The following is a 23521-nucleotide window of genomic DNA, read 5'->3' as shown; positions in this document are numbered from 1 at the left end:
GTAACTCACATAGCCGCTACCTGCCACAATCTTTAAATTGTGTTGTTGATGCCGTTAAAATGCCTGCAGCGCATACGACACAGTTAATGCCAACTTAAATAAAATTAGATTAAAAATAATAGCCTCTATCTGTAGTGGATATCTTTGACTGTGATGAATTTAATGGGCTCACGTTTGGCCTTGAGTCATGAAGACTCGCTGTGGCTGCATAACGGGATTTAAGCGAAGGCGGAAGTAGATGGCAGCATAGCTCTTGTCCCGTTAGCTAGCGCCAGGTCCATCGCCTGAAAACTCCTTGTTCGAGGAGACGCGAGGCCGCCCTGACAACAGACCCACCTAGCGATTCACTCTGTCTTTACGAGTCGACAACCATTAAAAAGAAGAAAGCACAGCTCTTTTAGTTTTAGCTAGCTAGCTTTCCGTCTCTCACGGTTTTATTCAACCCCCGCTATAGATTCTTTACCATGGCGGCGAGTGCGAAGAGAAAACAGGAGGAGAAACACCTGAAGATGCTGAGAGAAATGACGAGTTTGCCTCCCAACAGAAAGTGCTTTGACTGCGACCAGCGAGGCCCGACCTACGCCAACATGACTGTGGGTTCCTTCGTCTGTACCTCCTGCTCTGGCATCCTGTAAGTATTAAGTTGTACAGTGACCTTAGCTTAGACATGGCGCACACGATATTAATGCGCTTCGGCTACACGGGGTAAACCCAGCCAGTTAGTCAAATAGTAGCACTAGCTACCGTCAGATGGGGAACTAGAAAAGACGGAGGTAGTGTGAGTTTAGCTGTTTTGACATTGCAGTGTGGTGCGTTGGGCGGGGTGCATAGAGGTGTCAGGCGAGCGCACCAACCAGCCGAGATGCTAGCTAACGTTAGCATCCAGTGTTAGCAAGTGAACTTATCTGACACTTGCAAGCTAGGTCCACAGATAAGCCAGCTGCTGCCGCTTCCAGCTGCTGGTAACGTTAGGAAGCACCACCTAGTAACTGAGCCGGTCCGCCCTGTGGAGCCATATGTTTGAGTCACTTAACCGCATTTTCGCTGCAAACGTGATGGTCGACACTTGGCAGAGCGAAAGTCGTGTTATCTTAAGACGCGACTGAGATAAATGTAAAATCTGTTATCAATTGTGCGTAGTTCACTCATCTATTTTGTGTTTTCGAATTATTTATCCTCTGGCATAACATCGCAGCTCGAATTAGAGCTGACAACGCAGTTGATCAAAAGCTTTTTTTCTCTCCGTGTATCTGCAGTTTACCTCCTACGACGGCTCTGAAGCCCATGCATTTACAAGCATTGTAGTTTCATTGTAGCAGAGTGGAGGGTTTTATTTGTATTTTTTTTAATTAAAGTCTTTGTGCAGTTGTGTAATAAGCAATTTTTTTTAGCTTGGGATTAGTGGAGCACTCCGCTTCTTCTTATTTTGCCACACACACACATACGTCTCAGCTCAGCTGTCATATTTCCTTCTTGCATGTTGTATGATGCTGGATACATTCAGAAAGAAAATGGTTTAATGCAATAATAACAAATCACTTCGTCACTCAGTTTTACATCAGTTTAGTGGTAAATGGGGAAAAAGATGTACAACATGGAGGAAGTGTTTCCCTCTCACTGCCCGTGTTGCACTAATCATTCTCAATACTCTGCAGTAATCGACCTTTCAGACTGCACTGACATGTAGTTCACTGAGAAACAACACACACATGAAATGCTAAAATAAATTATAAGTGCTACCACCATCACCCATAAAGACACAAATACTTGAATTAGATCTGCATGCACCTTTTATACAGATCACCTTGCCATTTTCTGTTCATGAATAATTATCATTCTAAAAATGTTGTAGGTAAAAGGTAAGGTTTTTATTGCTTAGTAAATGCCCACTGACCAGGTTTGAGTTAATGTAGCTTAGCTTTGGTGAGCATTAGATAAATTACATGCTGGCTGATACTTTCCCTTCGTTTACCGCCACCAGTGGGTGTTTCTGTGGGGACGCCACTGTGTATTTCCCATGTGCTTGCCCTATTGCTTTAAATCCTGTAATAAGAGCTAATTAAGTTCATTTTCTTTAGCTTGAGATCTCTGTTCTAAACCTTATATCCTTTCTTTTTTGTCTTTCTCGCTGACTTTTGGTTAGATAAAGGTCACATTCAAGGAAAATCTTTCTGTTGGAAGAGTGTGGGGCTGAAAGCATAGATGTCTGTATGATATGCGCAGGAAGCTTGATCTGATTTTTAGGTTCAGGAAGTGGTGTGGCCCCACTGTGCTGCTACATCAGCAGCATGTGATGTTGTGTATGTGAGCAACAGGAAGTGGCTGTGAGGTCACGTTGGAATTATGAGTAGTTAAAATTCATGCGCAGACTTGATAATTTCAATCACTGTCTTGGCTTATTATGCCAATTTTCTGAATAACCATCGTGTTTTCTTTATTTTGTCCAAATAAACCAAAGCAAATGCATCCAACATTACAGGTGGCTTTTTAATTCCTTTTTCTTTTAAGATTAACACTGTTGACTTTCTCTGGAGTGATGGAGAGTTCACAACAACTTACTTCTTAATAACCGTCTTCCTCCCGTAGCTGTAGTTGTTTAAAGGGTGGGGTTGGAATTTGCTATATAAACACATTCCTCATGATGGTGGAGCCTTTCCCAGGAGGAACGCCAATCGATGTCTTACTAGAGATTTGCTCATGACGGGAAGTAACCCCACTTGACCTATGTGTTCCTGAGTAATCAGAGTTGGGAAGGTGTCACAGACACCAAATGTGCTGATACATGATCTGATCAATGGCTAGTTACCAGAAATGACTCTAATATAACCCTGACATTTGATTTCTCAACAATGATGTGGAATCTGTGAAACAGGGATGGGGTGACTAAATTAGTGAGTCAGTAAATTAGGAATGGGTATTTTCTGTTGTATGAGATGCTTAATAACAGTACTGTTAAAAGACTAAAATATCGTTTTTTGCAGGGATCTAAAGCAGTGAAATGAAGTGTGTGGACTTTCCTCTCTTTGGAGACTTTGTGTTGCCAGTTTCTCTTACCCTGAGGCAGTTGCAGTATGCAAATGAGCCGAGTTCCCATCTCTGAACTAGTGCAATAGGGACTAGTTCATGATTATTTTACAGTGCAATATGTGGTACTGTTCTCTGACACGTTGTGATAAAAGCAGTTCCTTTATACTGTGCAGCTACTGATTGTTACTGCAATTTAATTCTCCTGAAAAAGTCACCTTAATATACATTTTAAAATTTATAGAAGTAACAAAAATGACATTTTCAGAATTAGAACTCCTCAATGGGACCACACTGCTAAGACGTTGATATAATATTTAGACCTCAAGGGCTCTGGAAACCTCTCCCTCTATCTGACCTAGTTTAATCTTCGTAAGACTAGAATTTGGTCACTTATCTTCCTCAGGGAGCTGGAAAAACGTATCCAGTTTAAAAACAATTCGTTTTTTGTTTTTGTCCGTTCCTCTCTACCCCGCAGTGCAGTATCAGGGGACCATTTTAGTTTTTAAAACTCTGTTTTAGGGATTTGTAATGTCCTTCTACTTTAGTGTGACGTGGTTCTGCTGTGATTGGGCCGTGTGTATATTTTTGTAAGCCTAACACAAAGCACTAGTAAATGATTAAAAACTAAAAGTGCACTGCTTAAACATTAGTCATGTACGTGGCAGTCTCAGCATTTGTATGAAGGGAAAGCAAAACCCCCACACATTTTCATGCAATCTTTTCCACATTGACATAATGATCTAAAAGAAATAACATAATTTTATGTTCTTAAATGTGAACCGACAGGTCTTTTGGGTGTTCACAAACAGCACGAATTAGCTAAACTGTAGCTTCTGTACTCTGTACCAGATAGCAGTGAATGTTTTTTTTGATTAAAGTCAATCCACTGACTGACGGATGTATTGAGAAAAAGGTTTAATGACAACAAGTTCTGTTAGAGGTAACAGCAGTGAATAATTTAACAGGCCCGTCTAGTATTTCAATGCCTTCAGCATCTGACTGCTCTGTGTATAACATCGTGTTTGTAAGCCACAGAAAGTTGATCCTGTTCACCTGGACGTAGCGTTTTCAGTGGCAGAAACATTTCGTCACTTATCCAAGTGACTTCTTCAGTTTGTAAACTTCATACAAAACTTTTCTTGTTATAAAGATGCAGGGGAAACATGCAAAACTCTTGGTAGTTCTTGTAGATGATAAAGCAGGAGTTCAAGTATTTAAAAACACTTGAATTAAGAGTTCTTTGTATATTATCCACAATCAAAAAACTAACTTTGCTTTAATTGTGTGTTCCTAAATGTTAATACCATGTCATTATGTCTCTGTAGCATGTTACTGTGTTTGAGATTAAAACTGAGGTTGATAAAAGCTGTTTTAATCATTTATATCTGTCCACCATACCTGTAAATACGTCTATTGTATAATGGGGCTTTGAGTGCTGTCGGAATGCTTCCTTTAACACATCTGTGTTATGGCTGATTAAATCCACTATCCATGTCCATAAGCGAGTGTATCTGTTGTGCTCCTGACATGCTGATGGCTGCAAAGGGAAACGGAAGGAAAAGATGCCTGTGGCCACTGTTGGCACAGTGTAATGGCTATCCTAATGATATTTGCTGATGATGGCTGTTTGAGTTTACTCACTGCTCACCACTTTCTCTGCTTTTAAAGGCATTTGAAGTTGCAGTCCAATTTATAATTTTAGTTACTTTCTGAAGACTGATTAACAGCAAAGGTTAATGTAAGCAACTAGAAGCACAGATCCTTTTTTATAGAATTGAAGATTTATTTATTTATTTCAATATGTTTTATGTGTTGACAAGTACTTTTGTTAACTCGCAGTTAAAGTGGTCTTCACGCATGGTAAATGTTCTGTGGTCACCTTCTCACAAAAACAGGTGGTGACCGTGCCAGTCAGCACGACATCAGTTTTCACCTGTAAGCGATTCGAGGAAAACGTGCTCAGACAATCAGGCCTGGAGCTTAATAATAGACAAATGATTGCTCTTTTCAACTCCTACCATAACCAGGCATTTTTAATTTGGGCCATTGTGGCATTGACTGTGTGACCTTCTAAGGAAAGTGAGCCAGGCTTGTGTGGTCTAATGGGTGTTACTCCATAATTGAAGTTTCTATATTAAGGAAGATTGTTCATTCTTTTAATGTTTGGACACTCTCAGTTCAGTCAGTGTAAGTGAAGAGAGTTTCACCCACTTCCTCTGGTTATTGTACTCCCTTTCTTTTTCTGTCAGTATGTCTCTCTCTGTCATTATTTGTCTCTTTCATTTCTCTCTATAATCATGACTTCTTATCCTCAGTTACTCACTTGTCCTAAGTCTCTCTCTCTCTCACACACACACACACACACACACACACACACACACACACACACACACACACACACCAGCAACCATTCAGCATTCAGCTAATTAAATGGTCCCGTCCTGAGAGGTGGGCTCTGGAGTGTATCAAGATGAGGTTTTCATGTATGTTGTCTTCAAATTAAATTGACCCTTGTTTCTATTTTTCCATAGACGAGGACTGAATCCACCCCACAGAGTCAAGTCCATCTCCATGACAACCTTCACGCAACAGGAAATAGAGTTCTTACAGAAACATGGCAATGAGGTAGGAACGGCAACTCGGCCCTGTCAATTAATAAAGTTAGAAATTAAGCCCGAGGTCAACCTTCCCACTGCTTTCCTTTCTGACTAGTTAGATTAGCTTTTGGTTGAGCCATCATTGTTTGTCCTCGTCTATTCAATATTTAATAGACAGGTTGGCATAAAGTCAGCCTCTAAAAATCTTGAAATGGGCTGTGTCTGTTGTGAAAGTTCTGCTTTAGTGTTTGTATTTAAGTAGCCTGTTGCACATATGCTTGATAAGGCAATTTAGGCACGCTTGAAATTCATGCGGACTATTATCATTTTACTGCGGTAGAAAGTTTTATAAAACAAACTCTAGATTAAAAAGTGCATGCTACTTTCCGACAACAAAAATTGTTGTAAGGCAAATGTTTTGTCAGTTTAATACAGGTGTTGTGTCACACTTTTATTGAATAGACAGGTCAAGAATTTCATGCATTATACTGGCACCTATTTACTTATGAGAGGTATAAACAATCGACCAGTTGCACTGTGCAAAATACCAAAGGGACGAGATATTTCGAGTAAACGGAGTACGAAATAGTGCAGTGCCACCCACGAAGGACAGTCTATTAAAGGATGTGGCAAAGTGGCATGGAAAGCAGACATGAAGGAGACTCAAGGTTGGAGCTGATGCATATACGCTTGAAGGCTGGTCTATAAATACTGCCTGTAAGTTACCTTTCTGTCTTCATAGAGCGCACTTGACAAACACTGAGCGGAAGGAGGATTTAATTTATGTGGCTGGTGGCTCACCCAACTAAAGTCTATATGGGAAATAATGTTATAAACTGTTGGTCATAAATTGGTGCCCAGTCCCAGTGTTTTCCTGTTTAAAGCAGTGTTTTTCTCACAAAGTATTTATTTTGACAACACCTAGATAATATTAATAGCTGCCCAAGTATAGTTGGTGACTCTTATCAGCACAGAGTTTGTGTTTTGTTTGTTTTTATTATGTTTTATCCAGGAGAACAATGCCATCCACAACTGGTCTACTTCTAGACATCCTGAAAGTCCAGTCGTGACTATTCAGCTCGCACCAGCCGTCCCCCTGTCATTGTTTCTCTTTCTTTGTAGCTCATTTGCCGGGTTGTCATTGTGGTGGTCCTTAATAACGATGCACCGCTCCAAGGCTCATCCTGAACTTAGACCTACTACAGCTTTACTGTCTTGAACTGTATGATGACCGGGAGTCTTCTGGTTCCCCCAGAGAGCCACTACCGTGCTGTTATAATGAGGTCACTGTGTCTGGAAACAGAAATAAGACCACTGCAGTCTAAGATGCATAAAATATATTATTTTGCAATTTATTTAAGGCAATATGTACACCAAACATGTTTGTTCTCCAATATTTTTACAGAAAAATAAAGTGGATCTTTTGGAATAGCTTGTTTTGAAAAGTCCTGAACTTGAGCAAACTAAAATGGAATAGCCTAAAGCACGTGGTCCACGTGAAGAATTCCACCCTCATCCCAGAGTCAAATGTGTTCAAAGCATGGGATAAAATTCCACCACTCCAATGTGGAATTTTATCCCAAGACAGAAATGCTTTTTTGGACTTATTGCTGCAAAGGTTCACACCAGGGCAGAGGTTCGCAACCCCTTTATCTGTCAGAGGGGGTTTTCTGTTTTGTTTTTTCTTTACTCTGCAACTTTATCTTACATGTGGCTTGTCTTTTTATTTGCTTGTCTATTTTTCCTTTATTGGAACAATTTCATTACTAATAATGACTGATGGCAAAGCTCTGTGCGTGTGTGTGCCGTTTCCTCCAAAAATCCCTTTCTCTAACTCTGTGTGTTCTCAGGTTTGTAAACAGATCTGGCTCGGTCTTTATGATGACAGAACCTCTTCAGTACCAGACTTCAGAGAACCACAGAAAGTCAAGGAGTTCCTACAAGATAAATATGAGAAAAAGAGATGGTATGTCAGTATCATAAGCTTGCTGAGAAAAGATCTTTGTCAGTGTGCATTGTGCAAAGGTTTTTTTTTTTTGGTTTTTTTTTTCTCCCTCTCTCTCTGGCTTGGAATGTTTCACATGTGCCTCATAGCAGTTAGCCTCTAGCAAGCCACCGAATACCCCTCTTGAGATGTACAGAATCTAGGTCATTACAGTAAAGCTTCTCTATATGCAAGACTTAATTGCTCCACGAAGTTATAGGCTTTAATCAACTGAAATATGAATGAGCTTTTTCTAGATGTTCTAGAGCTTCTTTTTTGACTCTGAATAAAATTGTCATTGGTGTTTGTGAAATAAGAAGTAGCCAGATGATTACTGTTTAAGTTTAAAAGTTAGTCACTGATTGTCGCTGATCACTCAGTGATTTAAAAGATAAAAGAAAACAACCAACAAACTGTGATGCATCTTTAACGGCTTCTTGTAAGATTTTTATTTATCCTCTGCATTTTGTTATGACAAATTTGATACACCCAAAGTGTGAATTGGGTAAGCATGGATGTTGTTACAAAACATCAACTCATCCATCTAGTGTTTAGTCTGAAATATGATCAAAATGAGAGCAATGACTAGTGCATGTTTGAACATGCTAGGTTTGCTGCAGACAGGCATTCACGTGGTCTGCTCTGTTGTGCGCACACACAACTTGTAGTGTCTCACTCTTATAAATGGTAGTTTAAAACTAACACTATTTATTTATTTATTTATTTATTTATTTATTTATTTATTTTAGTGTAAGTAATGCATAAATTGTTGATTGCTTCCAAGGTACGTGCCTCCTGAGCAGGCCAAGGTAGTGGCGTCAGTCCATGCTTCCATCTCTGGCTCCTCAAACAGCAGCACCAGCAGCACCCCAGAGGTTAGACCACTCAAGTCCCTGCTGGGGGAGTCGGCACCGTCTCTACACCTCAACAAGCACACCCCACCAAATCAGGTGAGACTTGCATAGTGTACACACATGCACACAAGTCATCATATGATTAACACATATGTTGGACGGCATAAACCGGTTCTTGTTCAGTGTGCCATATATGCCACACCTAGCAGGGTTGAGGTGAAAATATGTAGTTGTTACTACATATTCTCCCCTCAGGTTGGTCTTTACAATGGTGTGAATATTTACGCTGTTACACTTTCAGCTTTGAACTGGGTTATCAATCGACAGTTAACACTCAGCGTTGTTGCCGATGTTAAAATGAAACCTTATGATGGGCTTTAGCGGAAACGATGTTACCAGTTGATGACCTTGTTTACTTTGCTGAATGCTCTGTGGTTCAACACTACCACAGTTACTTAGTAATCCATTTACACACACATCCCTAAATGCTTTACTGACATGTTTACATTGGACTTAATTTGCTAAGTGATTTGCTAATTAAAAAGTATCTCATAGATACAAAGAAAATAACGACTCTTCGCACAAATGCAATGACAGATTTATTGACAACAGGTGCAGTCCAGGATTAGACTGTGAATTGTTTCACAGCAGTATTAAGAAGCCATGTCTTTAAAGACAAAAGCATATTCATCTTGTTTATGATAAATGACCAAATTTGCCCACTGAGATAAGGTTCATCTTTCATCGCTAATGAGACAGTGTCACCACAGTCTGTTTTTTCATGTGGCCTATTATCTCCTCTTTATTAATTTGCATGAAGGCTGTTTAGGAGCTCATTTATACCGGTTTAGTTATTTATTAAATTTTTTTCAAATGCATCTCTTGTCGTCACCAGTCTCCTGTAGTGAGCCGTGGACAAACCCAGCAGCAGCAGCTCCATGACAAGAAATATGACCTCCTCAGTGACTTGGGTGGTGACATCTTTGCTGCTCCGCCCAACATGAATGCAGGCGCCAGCTCCAGTTTTGCTAACTTTGCACACTTCAACAGCCACACAAGTAAGCAACAGACCAATAACACTGCAACTAACAAAAACATGAGCAAGTAATGTAGTTACCACTTTAAAACACTTGTAGGCAAGGTTTGCTTCAACCAGTGTTTTCAAGTTTCACTATTGAAATGTGCATGGCATAGCGTAGCCAGCAAGTTGTCTCTGATGGAGATCCCAACTAGAGTTGGTTAAACTGCCTTTTCAAGAAGGTCACACCAGTATCTCATTTCCCTGGGCATGTACAATGTACATGAAGATAGAAGTCCTCAGCACATATAATCCACAATAAACAACAAAAAAAGCCCCAATTACCAATCTCTTACCAATAAATAACTGGGTTTATAGATATTGGATGTGGGGTGGGCACTTCTCCAGAGGTGGTGTATTTACTACATTAGATGGGATCAGGATGCCACCAGTTTGGAGAAGATGTGAATTTGCTATACATCAGGAGTCATGATGTGCTCTTGGATTGTATCAAAATATATTATAAAATTGCATCAGACAGACAAATTGCCATGGTTACTAGTACTTGTAACATGTGGCTGTTAGCATTTGCTTTCAATGCATTTCTCCCTCAGAGCCTTTAAGATTCATCCTTAATGCAAGAACTAAGGTGGCGTTAACACACCTAATAAACATGCACACAGGTGTGTTAAAATTAATGATGTGTGTAGTGCTAAGCACACAAGTCCTGCTTTATATTTGGGTGTGCACATGAAGGACTCTTGGGTGTTACTGGGAAATAGTGAATGTCGAGGTATATAAGCTGCTACGCATTTTAAGTTGCACTGCTCTACTACTCTTGATTATTCCTCACATTTAACACATCACCCATTGTATTTTATTAGTAGTGTTTAACCCATTGTATTTGTTTTGCAGTCATTCATGTCTTTGGATATTGTATGCATTCATTCATTAATCCATTTTTTTCCCCTCACTTTTTTTTTTCTTCCATCTGTTTGTCTGTACAACACCTCTACACAACTTCAAGTGGCACAGAATACCAAAGGAGAGGCAGACTTTGCTAATTTTGATGCATTCGGGAACACTTCTGGGTCGACAGGTGGTTTTCCCTCTGCACCCCAAGCACCATTTCAACCCCCAAATACAGGTAGAGCAAGCTGGTTTTACTGGACAAATAACACAACTAAATCAATAACACAGAGGAACAGGTTTGCTTTATGTACACAGGCAGACATGTAAAAATTTACATAGACAAAAAATTTAGTCACACACACACCTCAATGGTAGTCAAAATTTCTCTCACATCATCATTTGTTGGTTTATTTAAACTGTTGTATCACCTCTGTTCCCAAACCTTTACATATGTGTAGTGTTCATTCATTTTTTTGTTCAAATGTAAACATTTCTTTACACCAGAGAGTTGTACGGTTTTCTGATGAACCTGTTTAAAAGAGAGTAAAAGAGACTAAGACGTGAAGTACTGTGTTCAGGAGATTATCCACTGTACCTCACTAGAGACATTTACTGTAAACTTTGCTTTGGGCATACACAAGCTTCATACAGCTTAGCCACATGTCTGAGAAACTAACATTGTTGCGTACTTTTGAGGTTCTAAATTAATGCTGGTGTTGTGCAATAGATGAGCGCTAATCAATACATGCGTTGTCAGCCAAAGCTTTTTCTCTCTCTCTCTCCTACAGTGTTTCAAAAATACATTGGCAGCTTATTGACACATCCTCTGGCTTATTTTCAGCACTTTGACTTAGAGCTGGGCGATATGAGATTTTTTCATATCACGATATGTTTTTTTCATTTCAGGCGATAACGATATCTATCACGATATAAGCCAAATAACTATATTTGTAAGATTTAAATGTGCCGTTGCTCACAAGTAAAATGTGAAATAATCAGCAGCTTGTTTTTATTTAAATATTTATTTCCCATAATAAGTTCAACAGGGTAGATGTACTAAAGAAACATGAGACTTTTTCAGATAAATAAAGGCAAATATTGCAAACTACACAAAAGGCAGCCGCTAAAGCGTTTAAGTTTCAAAATAGAACAAACGAAACAGACTAAATTGTCAATTCCACTTAGAAACAAAATATTAATTCTAAAAATAAATCTTAGTTTGTTTTACAGAAGAACAGACAAAACTGACTAACTTTTGTCAATATCAAATAAACTGAGAACTAAAAGGAAATTCTCAATCTCTCCTTGTTGTATAGCTTAGCTTTTCAAACAGTTTTAACAGTTACTTTAGTCTGACAAAAGCCGAATGACGAATTAGCGCTTCCAGTCAGAGACTGAGGCTACGTCCACACGTACACGGGTATTTTTGAAAACGGAGATTTTCCGTTTTCGTTTTAAAAAATAATCCCGTCCACACATAAAGGCAGAAATGAAGGAAAACGCTGCTATGAACATGCCAAAGCAGCAGGTGGCGCTAGATTCCTAACCGTGCAGAAATGTTGGCCAATCAGAAGTCTAGAAGCCTCGGTGGGAAAAAGTAAACAAAGCTGGGGCATAGAAGCAGAACCGAGTCGTATGTGTGGAGGGACAGTAGCTGTGTGTATATGTAAGCATTTAAACACTGCAGAGAGTAGAATTAACAGTAACAGTATTGTAGAAATTCATTTCACCGAAACAATAACGTGGCGCACAGTGTGACGCATGCACCAGTTTATTGTATTTCCAGACTTGCTTTCGGCACAATTTACAGTGCACGCTACTCTGTTTTTTGTCAGACTTGAAATAGCCGAAATACCTTCACACTACGGAACTTCTATGGCTCTTCCGTTCGACAATCTCTCCGGCGTTGGAACCATCATCTGTTTTCTCTTCGGTCACGCTCGGTTGATTTTTCTAGTCGGCACACTCATTTCCTCCATTACCCGCTGGCTGCTTCCCAAACAAACACACGTGCGGCTTGGCACTTGTGCTGTACGTAACAAGTCACGCGACGTGACGCTGCGGCTGTGATTGGTTCGGCTCTGCGCTACTTATTTGGATTGGCTGACCTTTTTTTTTTTTTTTTTTTATTTTTTTTTTTTTTAAGAGGACAAGAGCGGCGAGGTCTATCGCGATAGCTTAATTTCTCTATCGAGTAAAAGTTATATCGCGATACATATCGTTATCGTTCTATCGCCCAGCTCTACTTTGACTCATAAGTCACATACTCTTATTTGAACAGTAGTTACTGCCACAAACTTCACTTCCTGTCAGGAAAATGTTGTACTACAGTGCCCTCTGCTGGAGGTGCATATTGACTCTGTGTGAAGCAGCCTCCTTAGTGTTTATTTTTATTGGAAACATTTTTAAGTGGCTTTCTCACAGGCACTGTCTGCCTTCAGCTGTCAAATCTGTCTTACTTGTTTTTTGTTTTGGGTTTTTTTTTTATTTTTTATCCTTTAACAGTATTTGATTTGCTTTGATTTAGCACTTCATAATGTTTACCTCTGGGTTACCTGACATCTTTTCTTTGATTTCTCTGCCATCTTACATTGCTCATTACCCCATTTCTGCCTCCCTCTTTGATTTGTGGCTGCAAGCGTTCACTGTGCTCTCATCCAGCCGCAGTATGGGTGAGTTTGCCACTGCTCTTCCTCTCCAGTGTTCACACAGTAAGTCTCTCTGCGCTTGCCCTCATAACAGCTTTCACTCTCTCACCCATCTTGTATGTGTAGTCATTGTGATCCCAATCCTCTCTTTGGGTGTTGTGTGTGTGTGTGTGTCTCACTGTGGGTTTTTTTTTTTTTTTTTTTTTGGTCCATTTATACTAAAATTAACAGCTGATAAAGCTCAGTGGTTAAACATAAGTCTACTAATCTTTGATTGTTGCAATGATTAATATGACCTACTGTGCAAAATAGACCAAAGTGTGTAAAAATCCAACAAGGCAACATGAGATGATAAGAGGAGATGCATATTTTCCCCTCAAGCAATAATAATAATATATTTTTTTAATGTGCTTAGCCTCTAGATTTTTATGCAAAAATTACTTCTACAAAAGCTTTTATCCTAGAATCTATTTTTTGTAAACTGTAATGTGGGATGCCTTTAAACTCGGACTCCTTTAGTGTCCCTGACCTAAAACTCATTAAATAACCAATATTTCATAGAAAGCAGTGAACTGCTGATTAAAATGCAGCGGTATCGGTGTCATTACTAAAAATTGCCTTCTCTCCCCCTTAGGGTCACAACAACTGTGCTGCGTCCCAGTTAGCTCTGATTGTTTTACCTCGGTGTCCAAAATAATTTATTATTCTGTGTTTGCTTTTAATGGGCTCCATACAAATCTGCTCTTCATGTGCTGCAATTTGGAAATTACTGCTCTGTAGCAAAACCTCAATTTTTCTCTGTAATATGCAGGAATGTGTGAACTGAGGGTTTCCAAGCATTGGCATGGCGTGTTGAATTAGTTGCATAAAGATGTCCAGAGTGATTATTTTGCAGTCTGTTGCAGAAAATAGGTAAACATTAAGAGATTAATGTTTCGTTCTGCTCTAACACGTTTAGACCTGCTTGAGAGTGATCGTGTTGATATTACAGCGCTCAGTAAAATCTGCAGGGTTGTTGGCATATTAAAGAGATTTTTTGGGAGATAGCAACTTGTTTTCTATCTCTCAGTGAATACATTTTGATGAGTTTTGTCTTTAACTTCCTTTCTCCACAGTATCGTGGTGAAGTCGGAAGTATTGGAGTTACACAAGAAAATTGCTGCCCTGCACATGCTCAGCCTCTAACACATATAAGTGCTAATTGTGTGTGCTCTTTTGGTTCATAGGCTAATGAAAAGCCAGCATAGTGCAGTGTAACAAAGGACTGATGTTGCTATCTATCCTTTAGAAGGTGTCCCTTTACCAGCCTGACGCCCAAGTTTACCCTTCATGCAGCTTCTTCTCTCCCTCTCCAACCTGTTTTGTTGTTTCTCAAAACCAACAATTACAGTCCCCCTTATGACTCTTTAATCTCTCTCTTTCATACAGGTAGCGCCTCAGGGGGACTAGCAAATGCCAGTTTTGCAAATTTTGAGAACTTCCCCAAATCGTGTAGTGCTGACTTTGGATCCTTCAGTTCCTCCTCCCAGAGTAACTCCACAGGAGCTGGCAGAGACGTTGTACAGAGTACTAACATTTCTGCCGATAAATACGCAGCCCTGGCTGACCTGGATAACATATTTAGCTCTGCCAAAACAGAGCCAGGTAAACCCTTCATGCCTAGCCTGTTTCATAGATGTCCATTGTAGGGCTAGAGAATGACTGGAAAAACAAAAATACAAACTGAAAACTAGGTTTAATTAGGCGCATAGATTTAAGTCCCTATAAGTTTTCTTCTCCTGGCAGGGATAGGCAGTCTCTAAAAAAGGGCTGGTTTACATTTTCTAGCAATTTATACTTGCAGTAGAGGTCAGAAGTTTACATACACTCATCGTGGGCATGAATGTCAAGGTAATTTTGGGCTTTTAGACTAATGACTTAAAAAAATTGCACACGTTTTAATTCGTTTGGGAGGTTATCTAATTCATTTAGGATCAAAATCATAAATATGGACTCAAATATATGCGTACATTCACTTAAATCTTTTAATAAGCAGTGCTAAAGGTTCTATAATCTTTTAACTTGACAAGGCCAAAACCTTTTAACTTCTCGTTACTGATGATTGACTGTAACTGGTAGTTTCTGGCCTCTTTGCCAGCATAAAAAGAATTTGTTTGATAGCAGCCATTGAATTGACCAATACTCGTATCTTCACTGACTTCCTTGGACTTTGAACAATCCTGCTTCTTAGAACAATGACAAAGAAATGCTCAAAATCCCCAAATTGCCAGGACATTAATTCTTACAGGGAATGTAAACTTCTGATCACGATTGTCTATACCTCAATGTTACTGAACCAGCTGCAAAAAGGCAACTGGACATGACTGAAATGCCTCCTCGCTTCTGTGAATGCTATACATCTAGGTTTGACTGAAGCATTTTAATACCACATTATTAGAAGTTTGGTGTTTGAGTATCTGTGAATTGTACTGAGCTGGTTTTTCTCATATAAATATGTATTTTTGGCCTAGAAAATATACACTTCCTAATGACCTAACATTTATTCCCTATTAATTTCAGTAGGTTCAGTATGGCAGCTATCTCCGGACCTCTTTGAAAGTTTAACAGCATTTTCTTCTGCATTAAGTGAACTGAGGTAAATTGAACCTGGCTTTGCTTTTATGTACTTCTATTCTAGGAGGTGGTATTCCTGGTGGGGTGAGCTCAGCAGCAGCAGCAGCAGGAGTGGGTGGTTTGCCTCAGAAACAGCCAGCAGGTGGAGACCGCTATGCTGCTCTAGCTGAGCTTGATACAGTCTTCAGCACCTCAGCACCTGCCACCATTGTTTACAATACCACCAGCACCTCACAAGGGTAAGAGACTGCACAAACCAACATAAATCAGACAAATCTTTTTTTCTTCATTCTGATGATCAGTGTTCCAGAATACACTTAGGAAAAGGCCACCGAGTACCTTTCTTTTTGCATCCTTTCCTAAACCTATGTGCTAACGGTGTGTCACTACAGGAGTGTGTTTGGCTCAGAGACGGGGGTGTCAACAGCACAAATACAGCAGGCTGTGCCCAGCATGGCTCAGGGTTTTGGAGGTAAGTGAACTTAAACACGTCTCTGATTTGTTATGGTAACAATGTTCACAAAATTGACACGGTTGTTAGTAATTGTTCATGTTTTGATTTGGCAGTTTCATTTTGTACAACTTGCGTACTTAAATGATGATTCTTAAAGCATCATAACTTTATCATAACTTAAAACTTAATTTGGCAAGAATCAGCCTAGTATGGTCAAGAATTTATTTTTGTTTCATTAACATTAGTTAATTAGTTTGTTGTGATATATAAAGGACATTGACGTGGAACTGTCAAAACACCCTCTATAAGCTATCTTTAAAAAAGAAAAATGTTTAATGCATTCTTCTGCTTAGGACTTCATGCTAATTAATGTTAATTTGATGCTGTTTTTCCCATCAGTACACCCAACCAATCCATTTGTAGCTCCTGGTGTTGTCCCAGCAGCAGCTCCAACCAACCCATTCCAGTGCAATGGCAGAGCAGCAACTGTTGCAGCTGCAGCAGGTTTGTTTTTGTTGGCTGTGTCTGTGTGTGTTTTGAGAATCACCTTACTCACTTAACACCCTGCTTACTCATTTAGTTTAGTAGTTCAGTTTAACAGTGTGTATAGAAATGAAATGCACTTGTTCAGTCATAAAGTTAGTGTATTAAAAGCGGTCTTTTTTTGCACATTGGAAGTGGCAACCTTTGCCTGTGCTACCTCAGAAGTGATTATATCTCTGACAGTGCCAAACACAGAAAAAGCAACAGGAAAGTGGAGGAGGGCAAAAAGATTGAAAACTACAATTCACTATGGAACTGGTTAGCAAGAGAAGTGTTGCCATTTACTGGTGTGCAGAGATTGATTTTAAAAATAAATCGGTATGGTGAAGAATTTTTAGATTCAGTTGTCTGTCTTATTGTCCTTGGCGTGCTGGACAGGCTTGATGAGGGTTCTTCATTGGCATGGGTATCCTCCCACCTTTGGTAGGTTTGTTTGTGCTAACTGCTTCCCCTTTGCTCTCATGTGCTTTGCTCTGCCAGTGAATGATTTTAGCTGTCACTGAGGAAAATCTCGAAAGACGTAAACACGGCACCACTGAAATAGCCCAATAATCCAGTTACCATTTCATCACAGAGGAACAGAGTGAAGCTGAATGAGAAATGACTAATAACGATAGGTTTGAGGATGGATTCATGTTTCCCAAATATCTGTGGTTTCTGCAGCATGGTCCTCTTCTCGGTTAAAGAATTAAAGGGGAAATATTAAACTTTATTGTTCATTAAACGAAAACTTACACCCTGAGTTATTAATCACGCTAATTACCAGATATGCTTCATTCAATGAATGAATGAAGCCTGTATCACTTTATCAGCTGTAAACTGTGTGTGTGTGTGTGTGTGTGTGTGTGTGTGTGTGTGTGTGTGTGTGTTTTCTTTTGTTTTTCTTAAATCACTGATAGAATTGCTTGGTTTTTAGCTGGCTGTCTGACACATTTTGATCCCAGCTGTTGCTCCTGTGTGTTCACCAGAGATCAGACACTGCCACTAAACTTACTGATAGGGATGGGTATCGTTTAGGTTTTATCCGATACCGGTGCCAAACCGGTACTTTTGAAACGGTGCTGATGCTTAAACGGTGCTCAAACCGGTGCTTAAAGAATGGAGAACACAAAATTGGTCAAAAATCTCTCATGTTCAGCTGTTTGTTTGTTTTTTTGTTTTGTTTTTTTTGTAAAAAGATAACAGTGTTAGCCTTTTCTGCAGCTATAGGGCATATATGGTATCACTCTTGGCTGGAAGCAGTGCTTAAACAATGGAAAAAAACACAAACTTTGTCCAAAACCTCTCATGTTTAACTGTTTTCCACTTTTTCTTTGGTCATTTTAGCCTTTTTGGCCAGGGTGAAGGGAGTATCTGTCATCAAACAAGAAGACAGCCACATGTAGCTATGATGGTGTTTGCTAGTTCACCTTACATGCATTCATTTAATAACGTGGTTAGCCTACTCAACGTAAATTACACACCAACAACATTAAGCTAGTCACGCAGAGCAGAACAGCTACTACTGTCATCATCATCCTCATCATTTCTGCTACACTGGCAGGGCTAGGGGCCAGGACCCTCCTCTTCGGGTTTTTGGGGGATGTTGCTAACTCCGGGTCTGATAACAGGCAACCCACCTGCAGTAGATGCGCTCGATGTGAGGTCTGCAGCAAGCTATCAAATACGGCGCATTTCTCGGCGTTTAAAAAAACACTATACGTCGCCAGGTGTTTCATCAGATTTGAGATGTTACCTCCTTTGACAGTATCACAGTATCAGCTTAAAGCACTTGTTGCAGGCTGCTGAGTTTGCATATTTTGCTGTGAAGTACAGCTAGACTTTGACTGGTCCTCCTTGGGCATTTTTACTCTGTAGCTGTGCTCTAAAAGAACGTACGTACCTGGACCCGCCTACTATCCTTGGAAACGTAAAATGATTGGCTAGAATTCAAAGTGTATCACATCTCAGGAAGAAAAGCACCGAAATAAAGCACTGAAATGTGCGCTGCTTTTCGGTCTGGTTACTACCATTTATGTCAGAACCGGTGCCATCATGGCACCGGATACCGGTACCCATCCCTACTTACTGATGTCTGATTCTGACTCCCTCTTTTCTTTTTTTCTACAGCTTGTGTGCAGACACTCTTATTGCATGTGTTTAAACTAGCCAAATAAAAAACGAAACAAAACTGAGATTCTGACAATCCCAGCACGACACACAATACTGAATTGTAGACGTTTTTGCCCAAAACGAGTCACACTGGGTTACAGAATCGCAGCAATAGATCAAACCAAATTTTGCCTATTATGTGTTGAGCTTTTGTTGGTTCCTAAATGTTGCTGTTCTGCTATTTTGCAGCACCATTTGGCACAGGCTCCATGAGTATGCCAGCTGGATTTGGGAATACTGCAGCCTTCAACCTCCCCACCAGCTTTAGTGGAACGTTCCAGCAACCCTTTCCTGGTCAGGCTCCCTTCCCTCAGCCTCCCGCCTATCCCCAGCAACCCAACGGTGTGTGTCATGTAGACAATAATGGCTATGGTGAGATTTGAGCTGAAGTTGTCAAGTGGTCGTCTATAAAATTTTTCTTCATGTAATATTTGGTTCACTCAATTAACCCTGACGGAAGAGGTCTTATTTGATTTGGTAATATTATTATTATTATTGTTATTATTGTTTTAATTATATTTATAGCTATATGAAAATAATATAGAGCAAGCTAGATAGATAAATGAGAGAGAGAGAGATCCATGTCCATCATGTAACAGTTGAAATCACATTATGTCTTTCAGGTGGAGGATTTCCAGCCTTCGGCCAGGCCAAGTCTGTTGCAACTCCTTTTGGGCAGGCAATGGCAGGACCTATGGTCTCTAGCAACCCTTTTCTGGTTAGTCTGGTGGCTATGTGCTATAGTCTCCTGGATCAGTACTGTGCAAAAATCTTAACTCATCTTTCATTTCTTACAGTGGCTTGTATTCGGCCCCCACAAACATGAATCAATTTTATTGGAATTCCACATGAAAGACCAATACAAAGTGGTGTACACGTGAGAAGTGGAACAAAAATCATGTATGATTCCAAACATTTTTCACAAATAAATAACTGGAAAGTGGGGTGTGCGTAAATATTCAGCCCCCTGAGTCAACACTTTGTAGAACCACTGTTTGCTGCAATTACATCAGCTGGTCTTTTAGGGTCTGTCTCTACCAGCTTTGCACATCTAGAGACCGAAATCCTTGCCCATTCTTCTTTGCAAAACAGCTCCAGCTCAGTCAGATTAGATGGACAGCGTTTGTGAACAGCAGTTTTCAGATCTTGCCAGAGGTTCTCGATTGGATTTAGATCTGGACTTTGGGCCGTTCTAACACATGGATATGTTTTGTTTTAAACCATTCCATTGTTGCCCCCCAAAGGGTGCTGAATAATTACGCACACCCCACTTTGCAGTTATTTATTTGTAAAAAATGTTTGGAATCATGTATGATTTTTGTTCCACTTCTCACGTGTACACCACTTTGTGTTGGTCTTTCACGTGGAATTCCAATAAAATTGATTAATGTTTGTGGCTGTAATGTGACAAAATGTGGGAAAGTTCAAGGGGGCCGAATACTTTTGCAAGCCACTGTAATATCTTGCTTCTAAGCAGCCTGGCGTTTTCAGTTCAGTCCTTGTGCCTGAACATTTTCAGATGTTTGTTTAAGCCACTTGACCTGTCAATCATTCAAGTATAAAAAAGGTGACTAACTCAATGCATGACCCAGTGTTTCTACACATAGCAGACAACTTGGAAATGAACCAGAACAGATTATTTAGTTGAAAAATGCCAATAAAAACATAGTTTGATAGACATAAAATGGTATGTGTTAGGACAAAAACATAAATAAATCTACCGCAGACGAAAAGTATAATGAAAGTCATGCTGTTAAGAAATAGATTTCTTTTTTTTCTTGTTTTTTAATCCAACAAGAGCTGACACAAGACATGAGAGCTGACCCTCATCATTTGACGCTTCAGTTGATCCATCAGAAATAGTCTTAGTGGAAGGGTGGCCGACAAGAAGCCATCCTTCAGGAAGCAGTATGTTCAAAAAAGTCAGGAGAGGGTTCCACTGTGTATACAGACATCTGTAAGACACTGTGGAGACTGGAGCCTACCCCGGCTACCCGTGAGAGGCAGCCAGGCTTTTACAGGGCTAACATGGAGAGACAACCATTCATACTCACACCAATAACTCATGCAAACATGGGGACAATATGCAAACTCCACACTAGAGCTGGGCGATATGAGATTTTTTCATATCACGATATGTTTTTTCCATTTCAGGCGATAACGATATCTATCACGATATAAGCCAAATAACTATATTTGTAAGATTTAAATGTGCCGTTGCTCACAGAATTAACAGTATTGTAGAAATTCATTTCACCGAAACAATAACGTGGCGCACAGTGTGACGCATGCACCAGTTTATTGTATTTCCAGACTTGCTTTCGGCACAATTTACAGTGCACGCTACTCTGTTTTTTGTCAGACTTGAAATAGCCGAAATACCTTCACACTACGGAACTTCTATGGCTCTTCCGTTCGACAATCTCTCCGGCGTTGGAACCATCATCTGTTTTCTCTTCGGTCACGCTCGGTTGATTTTTCTAGTCGGCACACTCATTTCCTCCATTACCCGCTGGCTGCTTCCCAAACAAACACACGTGCGGCTTGGCACTTGTGCTGTACGTAACAAGTCACGCGACGTGACGCTGCGGCTGTGATTGGTTCGGCTCTGCGCTACTTAATTTGGATTGGCTGACCTTTTTTTTTTTTTTTTTTTTTTTGAGGACAAGAGCGGCGAGGTCTATCGCGATAGCTTAATTTCTCTATCGAGTAAAAGTTATATCGCGATACATATCGTTATCGTTCTATCGCCCAGCTCTACTCCACACAGATAGTGGAGTCAAACTCAGGACCTTCTGAACCACTTTGCTGCTATATTTGTCACCATGACAATGATCCTAAACACACTGCCAAAAGCAAATCTGAATGGAAAACCATGCAGTGGAACACTATCAGTCATGGATTGGCCTCCCCAGAGCCCGAGCCATAACATTATTGAAGTAGTGTGGAATCATCTTGACAGAAAACAGAACAAAAGTCAGCCAACATCCAAAGAAGAGCTTTGAATGTCCTTCAAGAAGCCTGGAGAACTATTCCTCATGACTAGTTAACGTAATTACTAGAGAGCTGCCAAAGAGGGTTTAGTCTGTGTTGAAGAATAAAGGTGGTGATACAAAATTTTGACTTAGGTATATTAGAACCTGTACAAACAGTTGTTGACTCATGCTGTATTTTCCTGTGTGTCACAGGAAAAGTGTTTCACATTTGAATAACCTCCTGCACCTGTTGATAAGATAGATAAGATAAAGCTTTATTATTCCCACACATGGGAAATTTGTTGTGTCACAGCAGAAAGTAGACAGTGCAAAGTTAGAACAACACAAATGAAAGAAAAAAGGTATAGGAGAAGATAAAAAGAATAAAAAACTATATGCAATAGAATAAAATACTACGAGGTGGCTCGAGACTTTTGCACAGCACTTTTGATCTGTGTTTAACACAAAAATAAATTAAGAAACTTCAGTTCTTTGTGTAGATTTTATTGTGAGGGATGGCTTTGTTTTTTGTTTTTGTTTTTTGTTTTTTGAATAACCAGCCCATTGCTCTGGTGAACAGCCATATAGCTAGCATACTTTCTTCTCAGTTAACACTGGACAAGAACCTTAGTACAGTCTAAATGCGTGCTTCCCTTTTTCGTTCTAGGGTGCGGGTCCACCTGCGCAGTATCCAGCTGGAGGCTCTTCCACAAACCCCTTCTTATAGCGGTCCATCATGTCAGCTGCACTACAGGGTCAACAACTGGCACGCTTGCACCTATTGCACTGTTTTTGTTTCACAAGTAGCTTTAAAAACACAATGTTTGTAAGAATTTGTATTTTCTATCGCAGTTTGTCATAAATGGAACAATATGCGACACAGTCGTGCTGACACTGTCGAAGGCTACAAAACAGTGATGGTGTGTGCAGAGGGGGAGGTCGATGCCCTCCCCTTTATTTAACCTGTGAACTAGCCTGGCCTCTACTGAGCCACAATGTATAATCGAACTGGTTGAAAACTAAGTTATTGCATACAGTATATCCCATTCATTATGCTGCAATTCTGTACTTTTTTTTTTCTTTTAGGAAATTAGCTCTTTGTGCATATCAGTATTTGTATCTAACACACAGAATTTGCTAAGACAGAACTGTTGCTTTGAAAAGCTAATGGGTACTGCCAGTTACTGTATTTGTAAAGAACCAAACTATTTGTGCAGGACCCTTTTAGATAAACTGTTCTCACTAAGGAAATGAATATATTCTGTTATCAAGGTGGGGTTAGGGTTAGGAGGAGGACTGAATGCTACATCAGGGATGGGTGGGGTGGGGGGCTCGTTTCTCTGTTGTCTCCGCCCTGCTGACAGAGTTGCAACACTTCAAATGACAGTCAGAAGAAATGGCTGATGAACTGAAAACCACTTACTTGCATTGGGTATTAAAAAAGTTTAAGTTAAGGTGTAAATATATACAGTATATATATTAAAATGAATTTTAAGTAAAAAGAAACGACCAAAGCATTCATTTATATGGATGTGTGAAACATTCTTTTATTGTTTTTGTACAAAAAAAATTTATTTCTATTCATCATGTTGAAGTAAGTAATTTAAAGACTTTTTTTCTGCTACTTATGAACTAATGTGAGGTCAATTTAGGGATGGGAAACCATAACTGACACACTATAACGCTCTATACGTGTTCAGAATCTGTGTTCTTCGCTGCCTGGAGTTTCATCTTTGTCTGGAGGA

General features: G+C 39.8%; 1 protein-coding gene across 7 annotated transcripts; it reads left to right on the top strand.

Annotated features, from left to right (window-relative positions):
- Positions 1–178: 178 nt before the first annotated feature.
- On the top strand, positions 179–23278 carry agfg1a (ArfGAP with FG repeats 1a). Of its 7 annotated transcripts, none has more exons than XM_042212996.1 (14): positions 179–631; positions 5559–5652; positions 7475–7590; positions 8393–8558; positions 9358–9520; positions 10508–10627; positions 13032–13103; positions 14469–14684; positions 15718–15892; positions 16046–16125; positions 16507–16611; positions 18991–19173; positions 19425–19519; positions 22444–23278. In XM_042212996.1, the coding sequence occupies exons 1-14, from the start codon at positions 465–467 to the stop codon at positions 22501–22503; spliced, it is 1812 nt and encodes a 603-aa protein (XP_042068930.1). In that variant the 5' UTR covers positions 179–464; the 3' UTR covers positions 22504–23278. The 7 variants fall into 7 exon arrangements, with proteins under 7 accessions (XP_042068930.1, XP_042068932.1, XP_042068931.1 ...); XM_042212998.1 differs by having other exon boundaries at positions 180–631; positions 13032–13064; XM_042212997.1 differs by having other exon boundaries at positions 181–631; positions 18991–19143.
- The last annotated feature ends 243 nt before the right edge of the window (positions 23279–23521 follow it).

Source organism: Haplochromis burtoni, unplaced genomic scaffold (assembly GCF_018398535.1).
Source record: "Haplochromis burtoni strain Fernald_Lab_line unplaced genomic scaffold, NCSU_Asbu1 Contig_406, whole genome shotgun sequence".
NCBI classification, from domain to species: domain Eukaryota; kingdom Metazoa; phylum Chordata; class Actinopteri; order Cichliformes; family Cichlidae; genus Haplochromis; species Haplochromis burtoni.
Note: the sequence above shows the minus strand (reverse complement) of the source record. Positions and strands in the feature narration are given on the sequence as shown.